Source organism: Xenopus laevis, chromosome 3S, assembly GCF_017654675.1.
Source record: "Xenopus laevis strain J_2021 chromosome 3S, Xenopus_laevis_v10.1, whole genome shotgun sequence".
In the NCBI taxonomy this organism is placed as follows: Eukaryota; Metazoa; Chordata; class Amphibia; order Anura; family Pipidae; genus Xenopus; species Xenopus laevis.
In genome coordinates this window covers 124,010,693-124,025,214 of record NC_054376.1, presented here as the reverse complement: position 1 = coordinate 124,025,214, position 14,522 = coordinate 124,010,693, and the positions used below count along the sequence as shown (strand labels likewise).

The window sequence follows — 14,522 nt, the reverse complement described above, 5'->3', positions numbered from 1 at the left end:
CCCAGGACGTCCTCACACCCCTGGTCGAATGGGCAGTGACCCTGGACGGAGGTGATCGACCTTGGGCTTTGTATGCGCCTTGTATAGCTTGTTTGATCCAGCGAGAAATGGATTGTTTGGTAGCTGATGCGCCTCGACGTGAGCCTGAGGGAAGTACCAGCAGGGAATCGGACTTGCGGAAGTCTTGAACTCTGAAGAGGTAAAACTTTAAGGCCCGCACTGGATCCAGAGTGTGCAGTGCCCTCTCCTTCTGATTTGCTGGAGACGGGCAGAAGGAAGGAACCACGATCTCTTGGTTTATATATAAGTCCGAGACCACCTTAGGTAGGAAGGATGGTATGGTACGAAGGACCGCTCTGTCTTGATGGAAGACAAGGTAAGGCGACTTGTAGGAAAGGGCGCTGAGCTCAGAAACCCGTCTTGCAGTAGCAATAGCCAGGAGGAAAACTGTTTTCCAGGTCAGGAACTGAATGGGCACCGACCCCAGGGGTTCAACGGGAGGAAGTTGAAAGGCCCGGAGCACTAACGTGAGGTTCCAGTTAGGTGCGGGAGCCCTGACAGGCGGAGTCACATGAGCCACTCCTTGCATGAAGGTTTTGACGTCAGGAAGCAGGGCAAGTCTTTTCTGGAAAAGTACCGATAGGGCCGATATTTGAGGGAACCTAAAGACAGTCCTAGTGATAGGCCATCCTGCAGGAACTCCAGTAAGGTTGGTAGAGAAACCAGCCGGAAACTAACCTTGCGAGTGAAACACCATTGGCGGTAGGTGGACCAGACCCTGTGATAGGCCTTGGCCGAAACTGGCTTCCGAGCCGCACACATAGTGTGTGCCACGGCTCGAGAGAATCCCTTTTGAATCAGAATCCTGGTCTCAAGAGCCACGCCGTCAAGTTGAGGTAGGTCGGGTTTGGATGCAGGATTGGACCCTGAGTGAGAAGGTCTGGGAGAGGAGGTAGCGGCCACGGTTCTGCGACGGAGAGGTTGAGAAGGTCCGTGAACCATGCTCGTCGAGGCCACCTCGGTGCTCTGAGGATGAGGGTGGACCTTTCCCTTTGGAGCTTTCTGATCGTTCTGGGAATGAGAGGAGTGGGTGGAAAGGCATACGCCAGATGAAAGGGCCAGTTGGCTGTCAGAGCGTCCACGTTTAGGGCTAGTGGGTCTCTGTAACGAGCTAGGAAGGTTGGTACCTGTTGTGCCTGGTCGCCATGAGGTCCACCTCCGGAATGCCCCATCTTGAAGTTATTTCTTGAAATACTTCGTCCTTTAGGGACCACTCGCCTGGGTCCAGGGATTGCCTGCTTAGGAAGTCGGCTTCCCAGTTCAGCAGTCCCGGTATGAAGATGGCGGACAGCTGTACGCTGTGAGCCTCGGCCCACTGGAATATGATTTTTATCTCGCTGAGAGCCACCCTGCTCCTTGTGCCGCCCTGGTGGTTGATGTAGGCCACCGCCGTGGAGTTGTCCGACTATTTTCACCGCCTGCCCCGTGAGGTCCTGCTGCCAATGGATGAGGCCTAGGCGAATGGCGCGGATCTCGAGCAGATTGATCTGCAACTTCTTTTCAGTGAGGTTCCACTGTCCTTGGGCCGACCTGCCTTCGAGCACTGCTCCCCAGCCGAAGAGACTTGCGTCGGTTGTGAGAATGCGCCAACTGGGATCCCCGAGGCGTTTTCCCCTTGAGAGGTGAGTGGAGTTGAGCCACCACAGAAGGGACGTCCGAGTTTGAGGAGAGAGGATTATCTCTTGTAGTAAGGACTTCCGTCTCCAGGTGCTGAGGATGTTCCACTGGAGTTCCCGGAGATGAAACTGGGCGAAGGGGACCGCTTCTATCGTGGAAACCATGACACCCAGTACTTTCATGCAGAACCTTACAGGATGCTGTGGCTTCTGCAGCAGTAATCGAACCAACGCTTGGAGATGAACAATCTTCTACTGAGGGAGAGAGATCCTCTGGGTCAGAGTGTTGAAGTTCATGCCTAGAAAGTTCATGGATTGACTGGGGAGTAGGGAGGATTTGTGTAGGTTGAGAACCCAACCTAATTCCCGCAGTTTCTCCATGGAGACCTGGAGTGACCGCTGGGCCTCCAGGGGGGAAGGCGCTTTGATCAAAAGGTCGTCCAGGTACGGGGTGATGGAGACCCCCTCGTTGCGGATCAGTGCAGTGGCAGCCGCCATGATCTTCGTGAAGACCCGGGGGGCTGACGTGAGGCCGAATGGTAGACTTGTGAATTGGTAGTGGAAACTTTGGAAGGCAAAGCGTAAGAATCTCTGATGAGGAGGGAAAATGGGAACATGAAGGTAAGCGTCTTTTATGTCGAGAGACATCAGGAATTGCCCTGGGGACATCGCTGCGATGACAGATCGGAGGGATTCCATTTTGAATTTTCTCGGACGAATGAGCTTGTTCAGTTCTAGGATCGGCCGGACTGAGCCGTCCTTTTTGGGGACTATGAACAGGTTTGAGTAGTAACCTCTGAAGTGTTCGTCCGGGGGGACGGGAGTAATCACTCCTGCTGTGAGAAGGTTGGAGATGGCCTTCTGAAAGGCTGTACGCTTGCCTGATTCTTGAGGAAGTCTTGACATGAAGAATCGGTGAGGTGGGATAGATGAAAACTCTAGATGGTAGCCCCGAGTAACCACCTCGTGAATCCAGGTGTCCTGAACAAGAGATACCCACGTGTTTGCAAAGTGGGACAATCTCCCCCCTATAAAATTCGGGGCGGGGAGTACGGCGTCATGCAGAAGTAGTCTTGTCGGTGGGCTTTGAGGAGTGCTTTCGGTTCTGCCAGGGAGATCGATGTTTGTTTCCGAAACGCCCTTTGTTTGAAAAGGATTGTCTTGGGGGAGAGGATCTTCGCTCTTGGTCTGAGAGCCACAAAAAAACCATGTTCTTCCGAAATGAGGGACGTGCTTTGGGTTGGGGGAGAAGAGTGCTTTTACCCCCGGTAGCTTGACTAATGATCTTATCAAGCTCAGGTCCGAAAAGGAGCTTCCCCTTGAATGGGATGGAGGTCAGGGACTTCTTAGAGGAAAGGTCCGCTGACCATAGTTTCATCCATAAGGATCTGCGGGCCGCCACCGAGAGAGCGGAGGCTCTGCTGATAGCTTGAGTGGCGTCAAGTGAGGCTTCACACATGTAGTCATTGGCCTCTTTGATTTGAGATGCCAGCTGCGAGAGTTCGTGACGTGGCGCTCCGTCCGCAATGGCAGTGATGAGTGTGTCAGACCAGGACTGTATGGCTCGGCTAACCCATGCTGTAGCTAGGACCGGCCTCAGCGAGGATCCAGAAGCTGCGAATAATGAGCGTAGTAAACTCTCTAAACTTTTTGTCCATAGAGTCTTTGAAAGAGGACGCGTCAGGGACTGGTAAGGCCGTGTTCTTAGAGAGGCGGGATACTGGGGCGTCCACGGATGGAGGAGTAGCCCATTTTTCAGTAAGCTCAGGTGGAAAAGGATACAACCTTAGGAACCGACGGTTTGTTTGAAAACGTCTCTCGGGTGTGTCCCATTCTTGTTGGATAATCTGTTCAAGCTGGTTGTGAGAAGGAAACATAGGTGAAGTCTTGTTGCGTCGCTTAAAAAGAGACTTGGAAGACTCTGCGCGGACCTCCGGTTCCTGGAGATGGAGGGTTTCTAGAACCGAGGAGATAAGGGAGTCCACGGTGTCAGAAGAAATTCTAGAATCATCTTGGTCTGAATCTGAGAAAAGCTCCCCGTCTGAATGATCCTGTTCATCCCCGGAATCAGGGGGTGAAAAAAGTCTAGGAGAATCGCTGTCTTCTTCGGATGGGGAGGGGGCCCTGCGTTTGGAGGGTCTAGGTTTATGACTGTCAAGGCGAGAGAGCAGTTTGTCTAGCGACTGTGCTAGTTTTGGAATGCCTGTGGCCAATTGAGTTGCCCACTCGGGTGCTGCCTGTACTCTATGTGGGGAAGCTTCTGGACTAGATGCTAGGGATCCCCCTGGGCAGCCTGATTCACCAAAGGTGGAGAAGGTGTTGTGGGCTCAGAAACCTGCTGTGGCGAGCACTGGTTGCATAGGGATGATTTGTGCCCTGTGGGCAAATGTTTGCGGCATTTGGCACAGGACAGAAAAGTGACCAGGGCTGTGGTTGCCCCCCTAGAAAAGAGGCTAGCACTGGGTCCTTCAGACATAGTAAAGTAAAGTGCCTGGGAAGAGTAACCCAGTAGAAAAAAGCCTGTCACTTAGCTGGGTAGTAGGAGAGAAGCGAGTTGCCAATCCTGCAGTGGTATCCTGTGCTGCTGCTTCCAGAGAATGTCAGTCTGGGTGCAGCGCGTGTGAAAAGGTTTTTCCCCGTGTGTGATCCAAGATGGCGCCACTGAGTAAGAGAGCGCGCTCAAAGTCGCGCGAGAGGTAAGCAGAGCGCGGGAACATACTTCCGCATTGTAAAGGGCGCCAGCGAAAACTAAAATGGCGTCCGTTGTGATGTGCGCATACGGTGCGCATCCAGTCGCAACTGAGCGGCATAGTAGAAACATGCTCCCTGCGGCTACCAATGAACCGCCCATAGTAAGAAAACCCAGCGACTCCCTGCGCATGGACTTAGGAGGAACATGGAGCAGGGAAAAAACCCGTCCCCTCACCTCTCTAAAGAGATTGCTAGGGACTGAGGGGGATCCGATCTGCTCTCCATGGTTAGGGGAGGGAGAGGAAGGGGAGGAGAGAGGGCACGTTGGGACTTACCTGCCCTGGCGACCGCTCTCCCAGTTCTTTCTGCCGGCCAGCCTGGTCTCCTCCTGTGAAGGAAATGGCTGGATGGTCTGTGTAAAACACCTGCGACCCCAGAGACAGATCCCACGTTGGAAGGTGCCACTGAGATACTTTACGCAGTGTAAAGGTTCAAGCAACCCCCTGGTGTCAGCAAAGACTGACAATACAAATAAAAATAAAAAATTCTTCTGTCCTAACCTCCTGAGGACACAACTAAAACTGAGCTTTTCTCCAGCCTGCTGGGGGTATAGCCAGTGGGGGAGGAGCCAGTTGTCTTTTTTGTAGTTGTGTCCTGCCTCCTAATGGTACTAGCTATACCCCATTGTCCCTGTGTCCCCCAAGCTGACTTTGAGAAAACTATGTTGCATTACATATTGGTACATCACAAGTACCAGCTTCGGGCACTGTAAAACATTCCGTAACTGATTTAGCCAATTAAAAGATGTACCTTCGGGCCAAGGCTTAGGTGGAGCACCAGCAGGGTGGCCAGGCATTCCAGGTGGAGCTCCTGATGGGCCAGGAGGTGGCATAGTAGGACCAGCCATTCCTAGTAGAATAAAATGTTAGAATTGGTATAAAAGCAGCAAAATATATTAAAAAAGATAAGTAAACATTTAAAACAAGTGCATGTAAAATTCTAAGTACTTTTGTTATTTACATTCATTATTTTTTTTTAATTCCAAGATATTAAGGGATACATGTGCTGTTAATATGAATGAATTTTGTTACAACAGCAACACCTGCTGGTCAGTTTCCCACCAGTCTGACCACCAAGTAGTCAAGGAAGTTGTCAGGAGAAAGAAAGAGGCTGCTCTGATGTTGTATTGCTTGTAACAAAATTCATTCATAACAGTACATGTATCCCGTGATCTCTTGGAATTAAAAGAAAATAACGAATGTAAATTACAAGTGCTTAGAACAGCACTCATCAATTTTACATTCACTTATTTACTTTACCTTGAACATCAAAGTTTAATGATGTTTAAAGATAAGTAAAAAGCTCACATAGTTACAGAATAACCATCTACTTTTCTATGTGCAAGACTAAACAGGGCCTGCTTAATGCAATCACTCATACCACCAGAGCCTTACCATGAGGTCTGTTGTAGTTAGGGGGCACTGGACCTGGAGCAGGACCGGGACCTGTCCCTGAAGCAGCAGGTGGAGGTAGTGTTGGCATCTGTTGTTGCATCCCAGGCATGGGTCTTTTTCCTTGCACTGCCATCTGAAGGTGGTCGGGTAAAGGTTGCCCCCTGGCCAGCATTTTGTAAGCCATTATCTGAGCCCGCAACTGGTGCAGCTGGTTCTGGTTGAAGGGAGTAGGGCTTCGGTTGGCCTGCTGTTGTGGGTCCGAGTTCTCCATTGTCCCAGCTGATGGCCCTGAAGGCATTGGAGGGCCAGAGGGAGGGCCATTAGAGGGTACAGGGCTGGACACATGCTCAGAGTTGCCCAGAGGTGATGGGTATCCTGCAAAAGGGGAAAGACGTTTTTATTACAGTCTTGGTAACATTTGCCAAATCTAGATCCAAATCACATGGGTTTTTTATGGTACCAGGCTGCACATACCTTGGGAGTGCTGGTCCATAGGACTAGGTGGAGGCCCCATCCCAGAGTGAGCTCCAGGTCTCATGCCCATACCCTTCATCTGATTGTAACGGGGGTCTTCAGGCATTGCTTTGTCATGCATGGAATCCATTGGCTGTCAGGACAAGAACATTACAGAAGATCACACTAAGCTCTACAACATCAGGATGTCATTGGTGAAAGGACAAGAACATTACAGAAGATCATACTAAGCTCTACAACATCAGGATGTCATTGATGAAAGGGTGCATTGTGGATTTATTTACCTTGTGCATCTGTTGCATATTTTCGGGTGGGTAGCCAGCAGGTCCCTGTGGTGGAATAGGTGGCCCAGGGCTTGGTCCCATCATGCTATGTGCGGAGCCAGGGGAGGGGCCTGGACTGGGGCCTAGCATAGCTCCAGGAGAAGGCCCTGGCCCTGGAGAAGGAACAGGCCGGGGAGTGCCCCCCATTGGAGGGTCTGGGGTGGACATCACTGCAGGGAGAAGATCCAGTCACTGCTAACCTGTGAAGGAGGTACATGATTTAGGTTAAACGCAAGATGGAATGCACGCTGAAATCAACAAGCCACTGCATCCGTTTTTCATAAAAGCAAACAGATTATTATTTTTTTTTTTTTTTTTTTATTTAATTTTAAAATCTGACATGGGGCTACAAAAAAAAAAAAAAAAAAAAAAAAAAAAGACCACTCAATAGTAAAATCCAGGTCCCACTGCTATAGTTACATTGAGTAGAAACAACAGCCTGCCAGAAAGCAGGGCAGATTCGGGGAAACTTCGGTTGACTTCGGAAAACGAAGTGCTCCGAGTGCCATCCCGTTGGCGAGTTTCATTCTAGCCGGTAGAAAAGGCAGTTTGGGGAGATTAGTCGCCCCGAAAAAGAGATTTGTCGCAGTGCTGGCTCTTTCTGAAAGCACATGACCAGGCAAAATGACATGAGATGCACCTACACACCAAAATTACAAAAAAAAAAAAAATACACTTGCTGGTTCGGGAATGAAATTTTATATTGTAGAGTGAATTATTTAGCATATAAACAGTGTAATTTAGAGATAAAAACTACACCATAAAAATCATGACCGCAAAATTGTAATAACGCTTTAATGGGTTTGCGCAATGCATTGTCGACTCATTTTCATATCAGCCAATAAGAGCGGGAGAAATCAGTCAGTGACTCACAGCAGTGAGAGAGAAAAAAAAAGGTAGTATGAGCCACTCACAAACAAGTTTGTATTATATGTAATATATTCTAAAGAAGAACTAAACCCTAAAAATAAATGTTGCTAAAGAGTCATTTTTACATAATGAACTTATTGCACGAGGCTAAAGTTTGAGCTTGTCAATAGCAGCAATAATCCAGGACTTCACACTTGTCACAGGGGGTCACCATCTTGGAAAGTGTCCGTGACACTCACATGCTCAGTGGGCTCTGAGCAGCTGTTGAGAAGCTAAGCTTAAAGGTGGCCATACATGGAGAGATCCACTCGTTTGGCGATGTCGCCAAACGAGCGGATCTCTCCCCGATATGCCCACCTTGAGGTGGGCAATATCGGGCTGATCCGATTGTGGGCCCTAGGGCCCAACGATCGGATCGTAATGGTGGCTTTATGGGCGGTCGGATCACGGGACCGCATCAACGAAAACAGATGCGGCCGCGATCAGACGGGATTTTTAGTCCCATCCGATCGAGATCTGCCCAACTTTCGGCCAGAACTCGATCGGTGACGCCCGTCAGGGGGGGGGGGGGTATACACGGGCCAATAAACTGCTGACTTGGTCTGTCGGCAGCTTTTATCAGCCCGTGTATGGCCACCTTAAGGGGTCGCCACCAATTATCCAGCAGAGAATGAGCTTCCCTGGCTGTACTATAAGCTGATGCTACAGGTTTGCTGATTATTAAATTCTGATGCTAATTGCACTGGTTTCTGTGCTGCCATGTAGTAATTATGTATATTAATTACTAATCAGCCTTATATTGTGACATTTCTATTCTATGTGTACTGTATATTGTGAGTGGGTCCCTAAGCTCAGTAAGTGACAGCAGCACAGAGCATGTGCAGTGAATCAGCAGAAAAGAAGATGGGGAGCTACTGGGGCATCTTTGGAGACACAGATCTTTACTGCTAAAGGGCTGTGGTTGCCTTGGGCTGGTACAGAAGCACAAAACATAATGCACAACATTTCTGGCTATTTTTTATTACACTTTAGTTATCTTTTAAAGAATTAACAGTATGGCAATTTTTTTTTATACTGGCGACAGTTCCCCTTTAATGAATACGCTAAACATTAACAACAAAAACCTTTAAAGTAATTAAAATATAATGTTTCCCTGCACTAGTAAATCTAGTGAGTTTACTTCAAAAACACTACTATAGTTATATAAACAAGTTGCTGTGTAGCCATGGGGGCAGCCATTCAAGCACAGGATACATAGTAGATAACAGATAAGTACTACTATAGTTTATATAAACAAGCTGCTGTGTAGCCATGGGGGGGCCATGGGGGCAGCCATTCAAGCACAGGATACACAGTAGATAACAGATAAGTACTACTTATTCATTCTGAAGAATCCCATTGTATATTACAGAGTTAATCTTTTATCTACTGTGTATCCTGTGCTTGAATGGCTGCCCCCATGGCTACCCAGCAGCTTGTTTATATAAACTATAGTAGTACTATGTATCCTGTGCTTGAATGGCTGCCCCCATGGCTACACCTCCGCTTGTTTATATAAACTATAGTAGAGTTTCTGAAGCAAACACACCAATTTACCAGTGCATGCTAACAGTAAATTATAGGTTGATTACTTTAAATAACTAAAAAATTTTGGGGTCACTGTTCCTTTAAGGGAAATGACCGTCTGTGTGTGTTAATTACCAGGCCGGTCCTACTGCTCAGCCCAGTTGCCGCACACTAAATTTACTAAATTAGGGCAGGAGAAGAGATGACAGCCTGTTTCCTTATGGAGAGATGCGGGCGTTATCTGGAACAAGTTTCTCCTTTCTCAAACTGCAGATGAAAAAATGCACGGGGGGGGGGAACAACAAGAGCGGCTTCAAAGGCAGAGCCCATTAATTATTGATGTTTTTTATCGACGCCGCGGCAGACAAAGAGCAGCGTGCGTTTGCTTTCCATGCCAGGAAAAAAAGCATTCAGCCCTTCTTTTTAATACAATCTCATGTTCCTGTTGTAGTGAGATAGGACTGGAAGCTTCAGCCTTTGCTCTCTCTCTACAGTGAACGCTGAGCATTAAAGGAGAACTGAAGATTAAAGGATAAGTAAAACTTTAAAATAAGTGAATGTAGAATTGATGAGGGTGCTATTCTAAGCGCTTTTGTCATTTACATTCATTATTTATTTTATTTTAATTCCAAGATATTAAGGGATACATGTGCTGTTAATATGAATGAATTTTGTTACAACAGCGCCACCTGCTGGTCAGTTTCCCACCAGTCTGACCACCAAGTAGTCAAGGAAGTTGTCAGGAGGTTGTCACCAGCAGGTGGCGCTGTTGTAACAAAATTCATTCATATTAACAGTACATGTATTAATAATATCTTGGAATTAAAAGAAAATAAATGAATGTAAATCCTTAATTTTTATTTTGAAGGTTTACTTATCCTTTAACTAAAGAAGTAGCTAGAAATGTTGTACATGATGGTTTGGTCTTCTGTATCAGCCCAAGGCAACCACAGCCCTTTAGCAGTAAAGATCTGTGTCTCCAAAGATGCCCCAGTAGCTCCCCATCTTCTTTTCTGCTGATTCACTGCACATGCTCTGTGCTGCTGTCACTTACTGAGCTTAGGGACACACTCACAATATACAGTACACATAGAATAGAAATGTCACAATATAAGGCTGATTAGTAATTAATACACATAATTACTACATGGCAGCACAGAAACCAGTGCAATTAGCATCAGAATTGAATAATCAGCAAACCTGTAGCATCAGCTTATATTACAGCCAGGGAAGCTCATTTTCTGCTGGATAATTAGTGACGAGCCCTAAGCTTAGCTTCTCAACAGCCAATCAGAGCCCACTGAGCATGTGAGTGTCACAGACACTTTCCAAGATGGTGACCCCCTGTGACAAGTTTGAAGTCCTGGATCATTGCTGCTATTGACAAGCTGAAACTTTAGCCTCGTGCAATAAGTTCACTATAGAAAATATAGCATTTTTAGCAATATTAATTTTTAGAGCTTAGTTCGCCTTTCAATTTTTATCATCTTTCCAAAATCTAAGTTTGATGTTTAAATGGGTGGTTCACCTTTAAGTTAACTTTTAGTATGTTACAGAATGGCCAATTCTAAGCAACTTTTTAATTGGTGTTTATTATATCTCTCTCTCTCTCTCTCTCTCTCTATAAAACAACAAAATGGAGTGGAGATTAACCATGGTCTGTGACCTAGTCCAAAAGACAAATTATATATCAACCAAAAAAGTCCAGACAACTTGCTTGTTCATCAAGAAAAAACTTTTATCAAGCAAGTAATAAGTACAACGTTTCGATGCTCCCGCTAGTTTCTGAATAATTTCCAGCTTACAAATAGGGACCAGTGACCCAATCTTAAAAAATTAAAAGCTCTGTAAGGCTACAAATGTATTGTATTGCTACTTTTTATTACTCATCTTTCTATTCAGGCCTCTCCTATTCATATTCCAGTCTCTTGAATTTTGGTAATTAAGACCCTAGAAACCAGACTGCTCAAGTCGCAAACTGGGGAGCTGACAAATAAAAATGCTAAATAACTTCAAAACCACAAAAAAATAAAATATGAAAACCAATTGCAAATTGTCCCAGAATATCTGTCACTACATCATGCTAACAGTTTATTTAAAGGAGGACAACCTCTTTATTTGATACAATTAGTTGATCCATTGCTCAGCATTATCTGTGGAGTATTAGCAACTATTGTATCAATTCTAACAGCTGCCTGTAATGAAACTCATGGATTCTGCTCAGCAGGGACAAATAACAAAATGTATCGAATAATTGTATCGACTAAATGCATCAACTAAATAAATACATCAACTTAGAACAGTTAAAACCCCTCAGAGCTACTTTAGAAGGCAAAAAATTAAACTTCACACTTCAGTATTCGGAAAACAGTCACACATTGAAAATAGAAAGTAATTGGAAAAAGTCTTTATATCTGGGGAACAATCTGAAACCAACTGAACTGAAAAAAAGGGGAAGGTGAACAACCCCTTATAATAATATAGAAATGCCAAATAGTTGTGTATACAGAACTACAGGGGATCACGTATTTGGGAGAAAGCAATAGGGCAGTGTTGTAGACGGGTTAACAATGCAATGGGGGTGTTGAGCTGCCACTGTAGCGATAGCCCTCCCCTATTTGCACAGAGGCTGACAGTCTAAATAGACAAGAGATCCCTCATGATGCCTCAAAAGCAGTGGTGTCTGGGGTAAGAATATGACTAAATCTCTATGAATAAAGATGAGCTTTTATTTGCTCTGGTGGGGGGGGGGGGTTAGAGTGGACCAACCCAACAGTTACTGCCCCACCTAAGGGACAGTCCAAGAAAGGCCTGGCTTTAAGTCAAATAGGTTAGGGGGGGGGGCAGGCGACCGGCATACTTTTCTACAACTTTGCCAGCTGGGAGGACATGGTGCATTGTGCAAGTTTAGGGAGAGAGTCGTACCCTACAGTGACTGTGCCAGGGCTTCTTGTGTGGCTCATTCGGATGGCTATTGTAAAATAAAATGGCATTGGGGCAAGTGTCCCGCTTGCAGTTCTATTGGATGTAGATTATTCAGACAGTCAGTAGGAGTCTATAGCGCCCTCTATTAGAGAGAGAACTCTAGGGGAGTCACATTACTAGAGATCTTTAAAACGACTCGGCTGTGTTAACACCTCAACATTTACCAGTCTCCCCAAAATACACCAACGTCTTTATGCGCCATATGCCCCCACCATCCAATATACCTGTCCCCTTCTCCTCACACCCATACTTGCATCCCAGTATGCCCCCACCCCATCACAAAGTTTCCCTATTGTCTTCATTTTATACTGCCTGGCACTCAGCACCCTCTTAACTAACACTCAATAGCTGCCCTTGTGCCTCTTCATCATCTCCATTTATTAGAAGTGCCCATCCCAGCTTGACACTTGCTAGGGGCCCCAGTAGCCTTGCCCACCCATGAATTAACACTCCAGCCATACAGTTACAAGCAGCCCAGTGACCCTTTCTAACAAGTCACTTGCCACATGTGCCCTGTGCCCTTCTCCACATATACAGTCTCACTGGTGGCCCCTCTCTTCCTCTCTCCAACACCACTCGCTCGCCGGTGGCCCCTCTCTTCCTCTCTCCAACACCACTCGCTCGCCGGTGGCCCCTCTCCAACACCACTCGCTCGCCAGTTGCCCCTCTCCAACACCCCTCGCCAACACCCCTCGCTCGCCAGTTGCCCCTCTCCAACACCCCTCGCTCGCCAGTTGCCCCTCTCCAACACCCCTCGCTCGCCAGTTGCCCCTCTCCAACACCCCTCGCTCGCCAGTTGCCCCTCTCCAACACCCCTCGCTCGCCAGTTGCCCCTCTCCAACACCCCTCGCTCGCCAGTTGCCCCTCTCCAACACCACTCGCTCGCCAGTTGCCCCTCTCCAACACCCCTCGCTCGCCAGTTGCCCCTCTCCAACACCACTCGCTCGCCAGTTGCCCCTCTCCAACACCCCTCGCTCGCCAGTTGCCCCTCTCCAACACCCCTCGCTCGCCAGTTGCCCCTCTCCAACACCCCTCGCTCGCCAGTTGCCCCTCTCCAACACCCCTCGCTCGCCAGTTGCCCCTCTCCAACACCACTCGCTCGCCAGTTGCCCCTCTCCAACACCACTCGCTCGCCAGTTGCCCCTCTCCAACACCACTCGCTCGCCAGTTCCCCCTCTCTCGCTCGCCAGTTGCCCCTCTCCAACACCACACATTCTCTTTGGTCCCCTGGCCTCCACTACCCACAAATCTCAGTGACCCAGTTTTCCCTTTCTCTCCCCGAATGATCACTGTGTGGCCTCCCTTGCTTCCAACTCATGCCAAGTGCCCCCTAATCACACCTCACTGCCCCATCCGCTGCCCCACTCACTTGTAGCCCAGGAAAGTTTCCCTCTGTCCCCTCCTCCCACTCACTTGCCCGTATCCTTCTCCCAAGAACACAATGTGCCGGTCTCCCTCCCGTCACACAGACCCGGCGGTACCGCTGCCCCACCTCCCATCATGCCCCTCTGCCCAGCATTGCCCACAAGCCACCGCTCTTATGATTCCCCAATCTCCCCAGGCACCCCGATACCTTCTGCTCCTCGCTGCTATCAGGCCCCTTTGTCCCTTCTGTACCTCCCATTCCCCGCCCACTTCATTCAATAGATATCCCAGCTCCCCCCGCCGGATAACTGCGGCGCGAAAGGCAGCAAAACCAGCGCCTCAGATGCCCCTTTCCTTACCTGTCCCCGAATCCTTCTGACGTTTTCCACCAACTATCACCGACAACACCGGCTCCTTCCCGCCGCTAGCTCGGCTCAATTTCTCTGCTCACCCCTCCCCCTTTCTTTTAGCTGCCTAGCACGCCGCGTGCGCCTTACGTCATTGCGTTGCCTTGATGGACTACATTAGGGCTCTGCTGCGGAGGCGGCCGCTAGTGGGTTGCCTTGGAGACATCAGTGGAAAGGACAGACATGTTTGATAAGGGCAACCCCACCCCCACCTCCAGCGCTCACGCCTTCTAGTTCCAGTAATTTTCCGCAGCTTTTCCTTCAGACTGTGCTGTGCTTTGAATATGATGCTGTTTTTTGTTTTGCCTATTGATTGTAGCTCCAAAAAAGCCTCGTGATATAGAAACAACAGTTTCACCAACATTTGGGTGGAGGGAATGAGGATAAAAGAGGAAAGGACATAGAGCGTTACACCACACAATAAGGATAGTTACATAGTGACTAATGCGCCTCCTACTGTAAAAGATATACTAATTTATACCCCCTCTTGTAAAATATAAGGATAGTGTATACCACCAAAGTGCTTTTATACAGGTCATGGAACTCTGAGGTGACTTCTAATATTCTCATAACAAAAGGTACATTATTTATTATAATAAACATGAGACAAAAATGTCACACTAAGCTTGTTTATAACCGATGACATCACTAAGCTCCATTTATAACAGATGACATCACTAAGCTCGTTTATAATGGATGACATCACTAAGC

The 14,522-nt window shown here is 47.7% G+C and overlaps 1 protein-coding gene across 1 annotated transcript in view; it reads right to left on the bottom strand.

The window, feature by feature from the left end:
• Window positions 1-13,842, bottom strand: part of smarca4.S (SWI/SNF related, matrix associated, actin dependent regulator of chromatin, subfamily a, member 4 S homeolog) — a 43,968-nt gene extending 30,126 nt beyond the window's left edge. The window contains 5 exon segments of the mRNA NM_001171953.1: window positions 5,178-5,276; window positions 5,822-6,196; window positions 6,296-6,428; window positions 6,580-6,818; window positions 13,764-13,842. Of these exon segments, the coding sequence (NP_001165424.1) occupies window positions 5,178-5,276; window positions 5,822-6,196; window positions 6,296-6,428; window positions 6,580-6,786 (814 nt within the window). The 5' untranslated portion in view covers window positions 6,787-6,818; window positions 13,764-13,842.
• Window positions 13,843-14,522: the final 680 nt, after the last annotated feature.